The sequence below is a fragment of the Enoplosus armatus genome, chromosome 3 (genome assembly GCF_043641665.1).
Source record: "Enoplosus armatus isolate fEnoArm2 chromosome 3, fEnoArm2.hap1, whole genome shotgun sequence".
NCBI classification, from domain to species: domain Eukaryota; kingdom Metazoa; phylum Chordata; class Actinopteri; order Centrarchiformes; family Enoplosidae; genus Enoplosus; species Enoplosus armatus.
In genome coordinates this window covers 10,252,435-10,269,230 of record NC_092182.1, presented here as the reverse complement: position 1 = coordinate 10,269,230, position 16,796 = coordinate 10,252,435, and the positions used below count along the sequence as shown (strand labels likewise).

The window sequence follows — 16,796 nt, the reverse complement described above, 5'->3', positions numbered from 1 at the left end:
TGATAGCAATATTTAATACATTATGTAGGCTGTATATATGTGCTTTACTGGTGATAAACATCCACATATTGTAAAGTTGAGACCTCCTGTACGAATTATGTTCTCTAATCCATTTTTACGCCTATAACAAAACGAGCAGTAGCAATTCATAAGTAAAGCTCTCTTCATAGCCTCAATCATCCAAGTCCAAACTGTAGTGCTGGCATTGCTTTAGTGTCAGATCGATGGCAGAACCAAGCAGGATCGTTTTTCCCACCAGCTGTTGAATTATTCAGGCCAGGACTTCCTCTGGGGAGATTCCTGCCAGACAGACACAGCAAGCTCGCAGGCTGGCAGGGAAGCTCGGGATCATTACAAAATTTCCAACAGCATGGATTGTGCCATAGCCCAAGTCAAGAGAGGTCAGGTAACGGGCAGCATTGCAAACTGTATGGTTTCAACCCTGACCGACTGCGGTTCATTTATCGTTTATGATTTGCGTCACCCGCTTTCCTGTGAGCTGCAGAATGTGATGGACGTTGGTTATTGTCAGGTAGAAGTGATGTTGTCAAACAACAGAAATCAGCTTGTATTTTGTTGGTAAAACAGGAAACAGTATCACACTGTATGCGCCTCTCCGTTTGAAAGAGTGCCAAGAAAACTTCCAGCTCTCTGCCTTAAATTTAAATTATGCTGGAAATGAACGCAGCAGGATTCTAGAGATGAAAAGCAGAATGGAAATGAAAGTGACCACATACCATAAAAACAATATCCTAAGAGAGAAAGTTTGGAAACTGCTTCAAAGTAGGTCAGTGTAAAATGTGTGATTGTTTCTGTAAAGTGGGTCACTGTAGAGAGAAGATCTCGTTGTCGGATGTCCGTCCTCTGCCTGACCTTAAGAAAGATCATCTTTAGCCAAAGAGATACTAGCTCTCCCAAAAGTTGTGGCTCAAATCATTATCTGACACACAACACGCAGCAATCTGGAATAATATTAAGACCAAGAGTCTGCAGCCATGCTAACAGCTCTGTGAGACCAGAAGACACAGTGGTGCTTTGAGCTAAATGCTAACATCAGCATGCTAACATGCTCACTATGACAATACTAACATGCTGATGTTTAGCTGTTATAATGTTTGCACTAAACACAAAGTACAGCTGAGGTTGATGGGTAAGTTTTACAGGTATTTGGTCATAAACCCAAGTACAGATTTTAACCTGTTGGTGGCGCTACATGAAGGGATGACCAATGTTATAACAACTCCTCAATTTCATGGCAATCCATCCAATAGTTTTCAAGGTATTTCAGTCCAAAACCACAAATATCAACCTACTGGTGATCAGGGGATCACCAAAGTCAGTAGGATTCTGCCTCTGGGGACCACGAATGACTACAAAATTTCATGGACATCTATGCATATTGTTGACATATTTCAGTGTGGACAAAAGTGGTGGACCCACACACCAACATTGCCATAGAGTCACACTGCTAGCATGACTGAACTGCAGAAAGGTAATAAAATAAGACAAATGACTGTTCAAAAGTTTATAATGACTTGGCTGCTGTGAGAAAGAAAACCAGATTTAAAAGGGTTTCAGCCAATACTATCAGGATTAGAAAAAGCTAGCATTACAGTAATACCTTGATGAGAGGACTAAGTTGCTTTGAGAGCTGAGAGAAAAACGTATATTCACCTTTATTTACAGTCATTTCTTTGAATTAAAATCCTCAACAATAACTGCCCTGAACCATCACGAATGCAATCACATCTTTATGAATGCAGCCAAGTTATGCAGCGACACACACACACACAGTATCTATTTTCCCTCAGGGCGTTGGTAGCTCCATAATCAAATCCAGTCATCTCACCCACACACTTTTCATACATCTCCAGCTTTGCTGTACCACACAGGACAATCTTGCCTAGTCAGTCTGTCCTGCATGGGGTGGGGGGGGGGGGGGGGGCACAGAGCCAGACTAGCCCACAGTTTGTAAAACTTGCATTATAGCACAACATTAGTCTGTTTTCATTCATTTCTCAGTCTCATGAGTAAAGAGAAAAAAAGTTGGATTAATTGTGTTGTCTGAATTTTGTGGAGTGGCAAGAAACCAGCTTTCAAGGTTCCACAGGTTCAATTTGTGAAGGATTTGCAAATTAGTTGTCATCCCAAATTAACTGCACCCATACTCTGTTTTGACAAATAAAGCCACAGCTGCTGCAGTGATGCCTCAAATGAACACTTTCAGTTGGAATAAATAATGCACAGTGTCTTCAACTGAAAATCCCATCAACATAAAACTTCTTATGTGATGTGGTTAAGTTGGACACATGATGTGTCAGTTGGTAAAGAGCTCAGGGACTTTGGTGGTGGACGAAAATGTTTCTGCTCTTTGGCTCCATCAGATGCCAATAGGGCCTCGGGTCTGGATCTGCCAGTACCTACCTGGAGCAAGCTGAGCTCATTAGCTGAAGCGTACCAGACACTGTTTCTAATTTTAAGCACCACAGAGTCAAATTACCGTCACCTTGTCAGGACAATTTGTTCAAATAAGCATTATGCTATTATTGGAATATGTCAGAACAAGCATATAATTCATGATCAGCTGGACAGGGGAAGTTTCAGTGTCAGTGACTGATATAACTGAATGCCCCCCAAAAAAGGAGACTTCACTTGGAAAGTCTTGTCACCAATAAGCAGCACTCTTGCTGCTGCTCCACCAGCGACCAGAATTATCCAATCACCTGAATTCGTGGTCATCCCTGGCAAACCATTCGAAACAAATTAGCTCATTGTGTTCGATTCGGATGTATGACTTGTAGTGGATGTGGGCCCAGTGGGGATGAAAAAGCGCCATCTTTCTAATTGCCAGGTGATGGTAGCTGTCCGCAGCTGTGACTCACTTTCCTCAATAGCACTGACTGAGGGCTATTAAGCTCCCATTACTCCATCACATATGCCGAGGACAGATGCTTCTACCGCTGCACAATGGGTGCAGTTCAGACCGCTTAATGACTGCTCAGGCACCTGTCTTGTTTATCCGAAGGTTTTGATGCTCAGAGTTTTTAGTCAATTGTATTTTCTTATGTTTTTCTTTAGATTTCAGGTGAAAAAAAACATGAAATCTGTGGCAGGCATGTCTTTGAGATGACTTTGGAAGCTTACAAGATATTCACCATTTGAAAGAAAACGACACTGTAATACCTCTGCTGGAAAAGGCTTTTTCTATGCACTTTCACACATATTCAAAGTACTAACGGTGATTTATCGCAGCACAGAGAGTGTGATTTAGAGGATTTAATGACGTGTGCATATCTTATTTTTCACATTTTATTTTCTGACCTTGCACTTTTGGAAATAGGTATATGTGTGAATGAATGAGACCAGTGACGAAATGGTAATTTCCCCTTAGGCTGTGGGTGATCACTCATCTGTAATTATCTTTTATCTCCCTCTGTCCAGTGTAACTTTGATAAAATGCTAATCAGGGGAGCCGAGAAAAGCGAGTCGTGGACCACGGTCAGATGTTAATAATGTCTCCTCCAATTAGGCAGATGACTCAGGTGACCCATGATTCCCCACATGCAGATCAAACATGTCTAAACACTCATCAATCTCTGACCTGAGGGAAGATTAATAAACAAAGTTTTCACTTTCACAGTAGGAACTGTGATGCAAACAGTTTCTTTGGTACAACGTGTTATTGCAACCCGTTGCTGCTAACCAAGATTTGAAAACGATGATCTTTAACTTCCTGCCTTTTAGTCTTTTTCAACACCTTTTGCCATCATGGAAATATCAGCACACCCCTGTAATGTTTGATTTTATCTGGCCATGAACATTGGGGCTTTATCCCATCACAATAAAGCCGGCTGTGATGTCACTGATAGCATGAAGAGCGATTATGAAATGTTGATGCCAAACTGAGATGATGAAAAATGTAACGGAAAATATCCGGCTTACTGTCACAAAGAGGAAAACCATTTTGAAGGTTGGCCTTTTAGGATGTCAAAAATGAAACACTGCAGCCAAATATCCAATAAATTATGGACCATAGTGAAAAGATTCCTCTTTGGAGAATCAGTTACCCCAAAAATCTTTTTGCCAATGAATATAGCTTTGGGAAAATAAATCCTTAGTGTTATTGTAGTTGTATTTATGTTCCTCTGATAAAACTGTACTTGACTGGCAGTTGTTTGCTTGGCAATCTGCTTCACAGAAAAAGTCACGTTTCATTGCACCAGAGGCCACAGACTTTATCCCCAAACTGAAATTGAAATTCATTTGAACCCTCTAACATGTTTACTGGTCACAGTCTTTTTAGCTATGTGGGGCACAGAGAGAAGGAGAGAGAGTGAATGTGTGTGTGTGTGTGTGTGTGTGTGTGTGTGTGTGTGTGTGTGTGTGTGTGTGTGTGTTTAGGTGGTCCTCTATTTCCCCAGTCCTTCACTGATAAATTTGACTTTGTCTTCCCATGACTCCTCTGCTCTTGCCAGTCAGCCAGCCAGCCTGTCAGCCAGAGAGCACAGATCAAAGCCCCATTTCAGCCTCTCAGCCACTAAAGTCAGCATGACAGCGAGCCATCATTAACACACACGGAGAGCGTTACCCTTCTTCCTTTGGACTTAACATCACTTATGTTCAGTGGCCGTCGACCACAGCCTTACCGGGCCTCGTTTGTATTCAAGGAGATTCTCTCACCCCGGCGTAAGAGCTGCAAAAGATACACGCTTGAGACAAGTGTGCAGGAGGGAAGAGTTTGATGGGTTCAGGAATGAGACAGTTAACTCTCAGCAGCAGAGCTGACGGAGCTGATTATAGCCATTCCTGTGTGAAGACGCTGACAACTGAACAGTGCTGCTGTCAGGGCTGGAGGGGATTATTGGGTGTCGGGTGAAGAGTGACGGATAAAAAACAGCATCTTTATAGTATCATGGTAATGACAACAAAAACAAGCCTATTTAATAGCAAAGATGATGACATTTTATTAATATAAAACAAGCAATGAAAGGAAGTTATTGCTTTTAAAGTGTGGATACAATCTCTGGACATGTGCACATTTATAATCTTTGTAGCATGCCTACAGTCCACTTTATTGATTTAGTGAAAGCATTAGTCATAGTCTGTCCATCAGCGTACAGAAGGCACTGCAAAAAGGGCATTTCAAAGCACTGAACTGTGAAAGATAGCAGATGGTGCTCAGAAATTATGTTTGCTGTCCACTATGAACTTACCCAAGGTGTTAGTAATTAAGAGGGTAGAAAATAATTGATTTAGGGCTGCCCCTGACCAAAGATTTTCCTAGTCAACTAGTAGGTGTGAGTTCAAGCCGCAGGGGCCGCATCCTTCAAAAGCTGCATTTGAAGCGTGTCCTTATAATACATTCGTGATTTGAATTGTATTGAATTTGTCCCATGTTTCTGACTTCCATGTTACAGGAGAAGAGGTCCGTGTTGCAACCTTCCCCCTGATATTTTCACCCCGGCCCGAACGACAAGGGTTTGTTTTTTCTGTGAATAACTGACCAATGAAAACTTCAAGCTGTGAAGGTATCCAAATGTCTTTTGCATGCAAACAGTTCCACACAGACATGCTGACATATAATATGCTTTCTGATCACTGCAGTCTGGTTGGCAGAAACAGACAAAAAACTGTTTCGTAGGCAGAAACAACAACTCTGATGCATATTTAATATGCTCTGTCTCTACGCTTCATAAAGTCTTTTAATTTGTCTCCCAAATGAACCGGGTTGCTGTTACAAAACAGACGCACACACACACACACACAGTAGTGACCACAGAGTTGTGCACATACATGGCTATCTATGATACAGAGCTACCAGCAGAGCAGAAGAGGTGGAATTGGATGGTTGTGAGCTGCTATCACCAGATTTTGTGTAATGTCTCCCAAGTGGCTGCAGGTCTGTGTAGGAGATGGTTGGAGAGAGAGGCAGAGAAGCAGACTCATCAGTGTTGCAGGTGTTACAGTGCCCTGCTCCGCGGTGCTACTCCTGCCCAATAACACTGCAGCTTATACAGAGTGAACCTTACGAAGTGACAGGAAAAGGAGCAAGAACTGTGTCAACAAGAAATAAAATCCCATAAGTGGAGACCGTTCCACTAAAAATTGAATGCATAAACTATAAAGCAGATGACTCCCACTGCTTAAGAAAACTGTGGTGTGTGTGTGTGTGTGTGTGTGTGTGTGTGTGTGTGAGGAGTGTGAAAAGCCAGTAGGTAGAGGTGGCAGTGTGATGTCCCCCATGGTTCCACAAAGCTTCAGGCTAAACGGTCATCTCAGTCTCTCTTTGGGTATTTCAGTTGATGTTATGTGCATGTTTTCATTTTCAGATATATGTCTTAATGATATTTATCTGTGAAAGAAAATCTGCGTTTTGAATTTGCTCCTCTGTTTTGTCTTGCTTAATTTAGTCATTTCAAATTCAAAACTCTCTCTCTCTCTCTCTCTCTCTCTCTCTCTCTCTGTCTCCCTCTCTCTCTCTCTCTCTCTCTCTCTCTCTCTCTCTCTCTCTCTCTCTCTCTGTCTCCCTCTCTCTCTCTCTCTCTCTCTCTCTCTCTCTCTGTCTCCCTCTCTCTCTCTCTCTCTCTCTCTGTCTCCCTCTCTCTCTCTCTCTCTCTCTCTCTCTCTCTGTCTCCTCTCTCTCTCTCTCTCTCTCTCTCTCTCTCTCTCTGTCTCCCTCTCTCTCTCTCTCTCTCTCTCTCTCTCTGTGTCTCTCTCTGTGTCTCTCTCTGTGTCTCTCTCTCTCTCTCTCTCTCTCTCTCTCTCTCTCTCTCTCTGTCTCCCTCTCTCTCTCTCTCTCTCTCTCTCTCTGTCTCCCTCTCTCTCTCTCTCTCTCTCTGTCTCCCTCTCTCTCTCTCTCTCTCTCTCTCTCTCTCTCTGTCTCCCTACCTCTCTCTCTCTCTCTCTCTCTCTCTCTCTCTCTCTCTCTCTCTGTTGATGAAGTCTCTCTATTTTCTTACTTCTTTGGTTGGTCTTTTTCTTGCTCTCATCTACTTGCCCATAATCAAGAAGGCTTAACAAGCACAATTTCCAAAGTATTAATATAATATTAATGTTTTGGAAATTATGCTTCAGAACTTTATGTAAAATCTATATATAACTTGTGCATTTATTTCAGAGTTTGTGGAAGCCAGCATCATCCATAACTGCATGATTTTCCATTTTTCTTTATAATAGTATCCTACAACACTATAACTAACTACCTCTACCCTGCTATACTAGAACATTGCTTACTGCTTCATTTCCATGTCTTCTATCTACGTGGATCATTAACACATGACTTTTTGACTGAAACAGCCTTTTTCTGTCATTACTTCACCCTGAGTTATCATGATAAATGATGATCAATATTTGAGACCCTTGCAAGGTTCTCAAATTTAATATTTAATATAAACTATATAAAAGTTTACGTGCCGCTTATAGCTTGGCTCCTTTTCATGATAAAGCTGTTGTTAAAGGACATATAGGCAAGCTTGTTATTATTCAGTAGTACTGGGTTAAAAAAGTACTTCCCCCTAAACGCAAATATGTTTCCTGCACTTCTTTAGTTGTACCTATAGGTACCCAGTTTCCTTGGGACCCCGTATGTACCAAATATAAGTATTTACACTCTAACTTGTAGCCTGTTATCTAAAGCGTTACTATCTTTTTTCTTCAAATTTCTTATTAGTGGATAAAGATTCTTAATTATTTTTTAAATACCAAAACAGGATGTGATGTTTTATTATTTTTTTATATAAGTGCTTTTATTACCAACATGAATTTTCATGAGGTTTTGTCAACAAGAGCACAGTGCGTGTAGCTGGAAGTGTCAGTTCATGTAAGTTGTGCTTTCCATGAAACAGCGTCATTCTTATTTCTTCTCATTTACTTGCTCCTGCTCACATTTCACAGAAATGTTGCATCACATAAACGACTGAGCCCCTGTGCTGCTGGTGATAATAAAACTAAATCACCTGCCAAGAGCAGAAATGTAACATTTCTATCACTTCGTTTGAAGGTTTCTCTCTAAACATGCCAGCGCTTATTTGCATGTCTTAATGAATTCACTTGTCCTCCAGTCAGTGCAATGACAAGCATGCCCACACCCATATGTTTCCCATCTCAGTCTGTTTTTATCTGCTGCCTCACCATCCTTTTCCTCTCTCCCTGCCTCTATCTCTCTTTTTCCACACCTTATTTTCCCTAACCAGCTAAAGTTAGTTAAGCTGTGTGACATTGGGCAGTGTGCCCAGTCTGTTGTGCTACGAAATGACTGACAGCATGTGAGTGTGAGAGAGAAAAGTTTATCTTACTTTTGATGGTGGTGGGGGTCATCTGCAAGATAATTATGTTGCAGTTTGCAAAGCTGAGCTCATTTTTTATACCCCGCATTCTTCATATGGTTAATTAGCTTCACGGAGGCTTGCAGTGAGGTACATATTCACACCAAAAGTGCTCAAACCTAGAGAGATGTGATGTGAAAGAGCAAGGGAAATCAGAGAGATGATAAGCCGCGGCGTCGGATCTCCCGAGGGCGTTTGTGTGAGATGCTTTCATATCTGTCCCAGATCCATAAAGGAACCTATCAGATGCTGAAACCAGGGTCCTCATAAGCGCAAATGTGTATGCAAATGCAGACCATCCAGACATTTAGCTGAGGAATTTAATCATAGCAACACGATGTGATGCCTGAAAAATCCCACAACCCCGCTATTACAGAGCCAAGCAATAAGTACAGGGATAGAATCATTATATCATGACCACAAGCCACCAATTACAGTGAAATTCAGCCGCTTACAAGATCCACCTTCACCTTACTGAAGATCTTAGATCAGTCACTCTCAAGATAGGGACAGCCCATAATTGGTTCTTTCTGCTCTGTTCAGTGTTCAGAGTTCACAGTGATGTGAACTTTGACCCAGGGCTTGTTGGCTGTCACGTCACCCTTCCTGTTCTCTATTTGTTTCCCATCAATCCCCCCTTTGCTTACGCATACATGCCAGGGCCAAGATGCATTCAGTAATACAACATGCAGATATACTAGTGAAAGACACTTATTTTTAAACTTTTCAATGCCAAATCATTGCCTGAAAATGACTGTAGTGTCCTGCCACCGTTTAAAAATAGTTCCAGATTTACTGTGTTGTAAATCTCTCCCAGTAGCTGAGGGCTGTTAGAGCAGAAGCCTAGTTAACCTTTGATTTGAATCTGTATGGTGTCTCTAATGTGTTATTATTACATCTGACTGCCAGAGCATATGTTCTCCTGAAAAATACATTACATACACTATATATACTATACAATGTACTATAATACTAGGTATTTAAAAAACCCAGAAGCTTGTTTAACAACACTTAACAACACTTAACACTTAAAGGTATTTTCAGAATCCACAAGGATATGTTTTTCATCCTGTTGGTTAGAGGAGACTATGAGGATTCTGACAAAACCTGCAGAACAGCATTAAGTGGGTTGTTGAAAGATTGCTGGGTATTTACTTTTTTTAAATTGTAGCTGCTTGGTTGCGTGGATTTCTTGCATTGGCTTTTGCAGGCTCCAGCACACATCAACACGGCTATCAGTAATGCCAGGTGAGCTCATTGCTTATCAATATCACTCTCAGCAGCCGGTGCTCCTCCATTGACTGACCGGCTCTTCAATACATGAGCCAGACAGCCTCTTCCTCAGCTGACTGGAGAGACTGGCAAACGGCTATGGGCCACATTAGACACATAAGTACTTCTTTATGATGTTTGAATTGACTGGATGGTTAGACAGTGGAGCAGAAATGGGACTTTGACTTGCTTGTGAATGTCAATGGAGGGATTGAACAAAGGGCTGAGCAGAGGACTGTGGCTTGGCTTTGTGTGGATGTAAGATTTACACCACCGCTTTTTTGTCCACATGCCAGTTGTACCCTTCTCCCTTCATTTCTTACCGGGAACCAGACCATTGACTGACAAGCCCCGTGGGAGTGTAAACACCAGTTTAAGAAAAATCACAGGTTGAATTTTTCTTCTATTTCTGACACAACTGTAGCTCCCGAAGGTCGAGCTTTCCCACAAAACAAATGTGCTAGAAAAGACACATGGAACATAGTGAGAAATGGTGAACATGGTGACAGACGTATCCCAAGGACTGTCTGTTCATACATGAAGTATGGCTGAGGTGAGGCAACTAAAACCACTTGGGAGAGGTTCTGATCCTGCATTAGCACTGAACAGACTGTCAATGCAGAATAACTCACTATGAATATAAGACTGTTTGCAACTTCCTGCCACCAAATTCTTCAGTCTTAATGAAAGACAAACCAATTCCTATCATTTCCAGATCCAGCGCCCACCCACCCCTCCTCATTTGCCATTGGCGCTGCTAATAATACGTTGTCAAAAGCAGGGGGTGTAGCCTGTAATAAGGGGTATTAACCCAGAGGGAAAAGCTATCATCATGGTTTTGGAAGGCTTTAGAGAGTGCATGTACATGATGACAAAGGGAGAATAGCGAAAAAGACCCAACAGAGAGCATCTTCTCTTGAATAGGAATCTGACTCACACAACCTCTGTACAGAGGATTTAGAGGATTTGTTGAAGCCTTGAACTGTTGCTGGAAGTGTCTGAATGTGACAGAAAGCTTTAACAGGAACTGCAGTGTATGTGGGAAAATTGGAGGTACGGTTTATGAGAACAATTTGCAAACTCATGTCTTTAAAGCTTGTGAGGCTGCAATCCATGACAATCCTGTGTCAAGCATCAAAGTAAACCCCAGTAGGCTTGTTTAGAGTTTGTTCCATATGTAGTCTATACAAATTACATCATAATTGCTCACATTTCATTGAAAGTTTGGATTTTGCACACATCACGTTTTTCTGAGATGAACTCTTTCAGCTTGTCTTGCTCTTTCCCGCTCTTATTCTCTCACACACACACACACTCTCTCTCACACACACACACACTCTCTCACTCACACACGCACACACAAAGCGGCAGTGAAGAGGGAGGGGAAAGCATCGACCATCCCCTTTTGATTAATTATTTCTTTTTCCCAAACTCCTCTTCTTTCTGGTAGGAGGCATCTGCACCACTGCTCTGCCTGTCTCCCTCGTTTTTCAACACACATCAGCACACACACACACACACACATGTTGTCAGATAAATCATTTGCATAAATGCAGGGGGTTTTCAGAATAGGACTAATCATATACCTGAATGGTGCTTAATTGTGCATCACAGAGGCATGTAATTGCAATCGCCTCATCGTTACAAGCTGTAAAAAACACAAAATCCAAAAATCACGCAGAGATTTGACGAGTACGCAACACTTTGCTAGCCGTCCTTTCTGCCTCCAAACTGATTCTCCGCTATCGCCCACCATTTCCTACACAAACACAAACACAAACAAGCAAACGGTTTCTCATTCAGCAAACTGAAACACACTCATTTCTTGCCCGGGACTGTTTTTGTTTTTTTTCTAGTCTGAGCTGAGAGATGTGGCAGCGAGCTTCTCTGATCGTCAGAGAGCCCATCAATAATGTACACACAGCTTGTTATAGCTCAAACTCACTCTGCTTCGATGGCTCACCAACCTAAAACCCAGCATCAAAGACCAGAAGGATGTTTCTCTATGAGTGTGTGAGTGTGTGAGTGTGTGTGCGAGTGTGAGGATGCGCACACATGCCAGCACTGGAGTGTGTGTCTGAGAGGCGAAAGGCATTGAAAGCATTGACTTTAAAACCTTTCCTAATGGGAAGGGGAGTGGCTGTTTATTCTCACTGAACAAGCGCTGCAGGGAGAATCATTTGGCGAAGGTGGATTTATTTTTCTGAAGTACTTTTCTGAAAAGGAAATACCTTTGTACTGAATAATAAAGAACAGGACTAAGATTGAGGTCAGGGACACAGGCACTGTGTAAATGTGATGTAAACCGTTGAATCTTTAACATCCAGTACTTTGTGGAGAATGCAGGAGAGGAAGGAAAGAGGCTTTCAGTGTTTTGCTGGTGCAGAAAGCAGCCAGTGCGTACAGTATGAGCAACATGAAGGAGGCTTCTGCCTGAGAAGATGTTGCAGCAAATGATGTGTCCAATACATAAGCACCACCATGCATATATAGTATATCCACACACAAACACAAGACAAACCAGCGTCAACCAGGTGTTCAGAGTCCTAGATTTTTTTGCATTTTTTTGACTTTTGGTAAGATTTGAAGCACATAAGGTTTCTGATTGTTGTCAGTCAACATTAAAACGAGTTTGTCTCCTTAAATGGTCTCCCAATAATAAGAGCTCACATAGCTCTGAGTGCACACACCTTTCTTTCCTTTGATATCTGACAACAGTCGATGTAAAAAGCCTGCAAGCATGAATTAATGTGAGGTTCTGCACATCTTCAGACCTCGGACACGCCTTCAGGGAGAGGTGTTTCTAACTTTTTCTTACGGAAATGCACAGAAATCCACCGAATGATCCAAAACTAAGAGGCTTTCTGTAAAGAGTAAGACTGGATAAACACCTATAAGTAAACTAAAACCACGCTGACTGTCTCCGCCCAAAACCTGCAGCTAACTGTGCGTTTTACTTGTGTATCGGAGAAGTTGCCTCTATGTATCGCAGATCCCCCTCTCACTGAGCAGTCCTGACTAAATCCCACAGAAAGGGTGGGGCGCCGTCACAACTTTTCTACCACGCACTCTCCACACCGAACTCCGCTCTCCGCGGACTCACCTGCAGGAGACGGTGATCTCTACTTTGGTGGCGGGGATGTTGCCGGTGATCGGGTCGAAGTCGTACACCGATGACATGTCCTCGAGCTTGTCCATAACGTCTCCTTCCATCATCTCCATCGCCAGATCTCGGGGTGGCTCGGGTCTGATCCGGGAGCCGCACAGCCTGGCCCTGACGGAGCGCGTCGAGTCTCCGGTGACTCCAGAGACCAGATCAGAGACCAGACGGCCTCCGGTCCGACCGGGTGAGGCAGTCACTTCACAAATGTTGAGGGGTGGGGGGAAGGGGGGGGGGGGGCGCACTGAGTGAGTGGACACCCGCGAAAGGCAGAGACGCACTTGTTCAACTGTCCATGCGGCGTGGATAAATGAAAGAGGACAGTAAAGTCTCTGAGATCACCGACCGGCTGCGCGCCACATGGAGAGGTGGACTCCTCTCCGCGCTTTGTCTTCAGTCTGCGCGCACAGCGGAGCGTGTGAAGAGAAAAAGGCTAGATGCTCTCAAACCCACCCATCCTCCTCCCACACGGAATTACACTCAAGTGCTGGCAACCCTGCCCATGCCCCGGCGCTGCTGCTGCTGTCACCCTGCAACTGCCTCTCTGAGTGTGCGAGAGACTTCATCTCAGGCTTGGTATAAAACTTTGGCGTGAGAATCCTTCAAAGCCATTAAATAAAGATCAGCTTGTCATGACAGACTCTCGCCCTCCTGTAAAAGCACATGGTGCTGAGCAGTGGTTCCCAACATGGTGGTCGGACCCCCCCAGTGCGACGCAGAATAAATCTAAAGGAGGAAATGTTCAGCTTAAGTTTATTTTTTCGGAGTTCTTGTAATCGTTTTTCATTTGCATTATTGGGTCATTTTACCTCATCAGCCTCCTAAAAATCATTTCTATAAATCACATGAACTTCTCTCAGCAGGGGCTCTCAAGTAGACACTGCTTTGTCTCAATGGGTCACAAGCCAAAAAAGTTAGGAAAGGGCTACTGTAGAGCCACTTTGGAGAGGGAAAAAAATAATAATTCAGCACTACAGCAGTGAACAGCTCCCATAGCTCAGCTCAATAATAGTGAAAAACCAGCAGACAAGTATTCAGAAACGTCTTTGAGCTTTGAATACTCGCTGAGTAATACGTGCACATTCAACCAAAGGCGTTCAATCCAAATGAATTTGGACTTGGAGATAAAATTGTCATTGTGTGGAATTTAGTCGTTTTCTGTGGTGGTGGAGGCATGCGCATGACATTTTAAGAAACGCAGTTACCAATTAAAATGTGTTCATGCTGGCTGATTTAAAATCAATAATAATTACAGGGAGGGAATTACATAGAGAGTTAATGGCCACCATCCATCATTAGCCTGTTGTGTGCAGCTAAGACCTGCACTGTAAACCACAGTGTAATGAATATGCTAAATTGGTGCAACCGCCTGCCAAGAAAGTGATGGGTTTGTCATTTTTGTATAACTGCAGTTACCACTTCACTGTTTATCTCACGGGTTATGACGCTCCACATCTCCCTGTGTCTTTTTTCATGCATACAAAAAGGACTCACACAATATATGAAATGCACGTAAACACTAGACATCATGAATAAACAAATAACCAGCTGTTTCCAACAGATTGCTGGTTGCATCAAGAAGCAACTCACTTTTGACCGGCTTGGAAAACTACAGTTGTCAGTTTTTGGTCGATATAAACAGAGACATCAGATTTCCGGTATCATTGTACCTTTTCTGTCTGTCTCCCTTTCTCTCCCTTTCCTTTTCCCTTTCACACACACACACACACACACATACACACACACAGACACACACACACACACATACACACACACAGACACACACACACACACATCTCACACACACACACATCACACACACAGCCATAAACCATTTTACCTCCTTTCATAAATGGGTGCAGAAGCACACAGCTCTTTCCTGCATAGAGCACCTAGCGTCTGGATTCTGGAAATCAATTTATACCGGCACAGGACGCTTCTGCCCACACAGCCCTCCAGCTCAGGATCAGCAACACACACACAAATGCACACACATCATCATTCGTTCAGACACACCAATGTTCGCATATAAAAACAAATTACTTTCTCATATGTTACTGAACGACCCATAAACAGAGATAAAGAGGCACACACATCTACGTACACACCCTTTTCTCTCCAGGATGATTCATGTATTTTAAGGGCTCGTTGTTGAGTGTGGGTGAGCAGATTATTGCAGATGTTCCAAGGAGTGGGTTGGCAGGAGTAGGGCCAGAGGACAAAAAAAAATGAAGGAAGGAAGGGGAGGAAGAAGATCTTCACAGCCGCTATTTTGCCTTAAGTAAGTAACCGGCGGTCTTGCAAATGGACACAAACTGGGATTCCAGGTATCAAATTAAATTCATAATAATTCATAGTTCCCATGTTACTTTTGAGCACTCCTCCTACAACCAGATCAGCTCTGTAACAAACAGCACTTAAATTAACAGTTGATGGTTCAAAATAATTAACACAGATTAATGAACACCCCTTAACGCTGGAGAACTTCCTGCGTTGACTGTTTGGCTCGTTTGGATATTTTCTCGTTCTTTCTCTCTGGCAGCATCAAGCGTAGATTTTTCTCAAAACTGCCAGCAGACTATACTATATTTGTCCGTAGCAGTAATGGTAAAAACAAATAACCATTGGAAAGGGTTTTTATTTTTAAGAGTTGATTAATTGCTAAAGGCAGCTGCCAGTTCCGAAGAAACAAAAAAACGGTGTCATGCCTATTTCTGAATGTCTTAAGGCTTATTGAGTGATCAAAAGCAAAAGACCTAGAAAACACTGGATATCTCCTTTACATGCTGTTGCCTTCCAATTGCGATGGACCAGGAGGTGGTCAATGCTTTGTGCTGCTGGTCACATTAATAACACCATGGTGGATTCAAATGTCCCTTTTCCTCCTCCTCTGTCCTGTTCTCTGGGCTTCCTGCAGTTTCCTAAGCACTAATTACTGTGTTTATGCTTACTTGCGTCACGCTGTCCAAAAATAACGCCTTTCTGGAAGCAATTATGCAAAAACAGACAAATGCCCTGTCAAACAAGTGAAGCCCCTTACAACAAAATATGTGATTTTTTTCTCCCACAACCTGGAAAATAAAGACATTTGTTTGCTCCTCTAATCCCATTCCTTGGCTGTTTTAACAGTGTGTCAAAGAGGAACATAACAAAATCCACTAATTAATACATTTTGGATGTCCAACCTCCAGACCTATTCCGAAACACAGGAAGTGGTCAGCAAATACTAGTTAATCAGGGCAATTGTTGGTATTTTCAGTTAGCCTGTGACGCACACTTTTAAAATACAGTCTACTTCTTCAAATCTGACATGAGCTAACCATGTCGTTGTCAAACCTAATATTGTGGCTGCTGGTGGAGGTAATGAAAAGGATCAGCGGTCGATGGTAGAGTAGTTTTCTCTTGATAGACAGTATGCCTTCTGCTGTCTAGGAAATTGTGTTGTATTTCATTTCCTATGGGAAAAATCTCCCACAACACCATCATTTTTCATTTCTGGGGAGATTTGTTCTTATTTTCATGTGAAACTGGCCAAATGATGACATGATTTCAGAGCACCTACAATATACACTAATGATACTTATTTTGGTGTCACTACCTCACAATCAAAGAGCAAAGGCTTTTCTATATACCAATGTATTGACCTAGAGAAAGATGCATCATTGTGAAAGAAATACTCCAACAAAAGTTACCTCATACCAAACCACAATGCACTGCAGTCTGAAGAACTGTAGTGTTGCATTTTAAATTAGGGGTTCAGCTACTTTTTCTCAACTTGAAAAGCTCTGGCTTCTGTCAAATATTCAACTGGTGTTTTCAGAGGTCTTTCTGTGAAATGTAGCAACTTGTTAATTGAACAAGGCAGGCTAAAGAAAAGAGAATGCACCAAAAAAAAAGACTTGTTTTAATATTATGGCACATATTTTGGATTTATTTTTGTACAGTGGGAGGAAGTGGAGACGCGTTGTCCATCTTTATATACAGTCTATGATACAGACTTTCAGCATACGAAACATCCTGCAAAAAGGATGTGCTGTGAA

At 42.4% G+C, this 16,796-nt stretch overlaps 1 protein-coding gene across 3 annotated transcripts in view; it reads right to left on the bottom strand.

Moving 5' to 3' along the window:
- cpne5b (copine Vb) overlaps positions 1-12,824 on the bottom strand; it is a 109,033-nt gene extending 96,209 nt beyond the window's left edge. Inside the window, exon 1 of one of the 3 annotated variants that reach the window (XM_070901997.1) lies at positions 12,700-12,824. In XM_070901997.1, coding sequence (XP_070758098.1) covers positions 12,700-12,818 — 119 coding nt within the window. In that variant the 5' untranslated portion in view covers positions 12,819-12,824. The remainder of the gene's footprint in view (positions 1-12,699) is intronic. The other 2 variants (XM_070901995.1, XM_070901996.1) reach the window with 2 other exon arrangements.
- Positions 12,825-16,796: the final 3,972 nt, after the last annotated feature.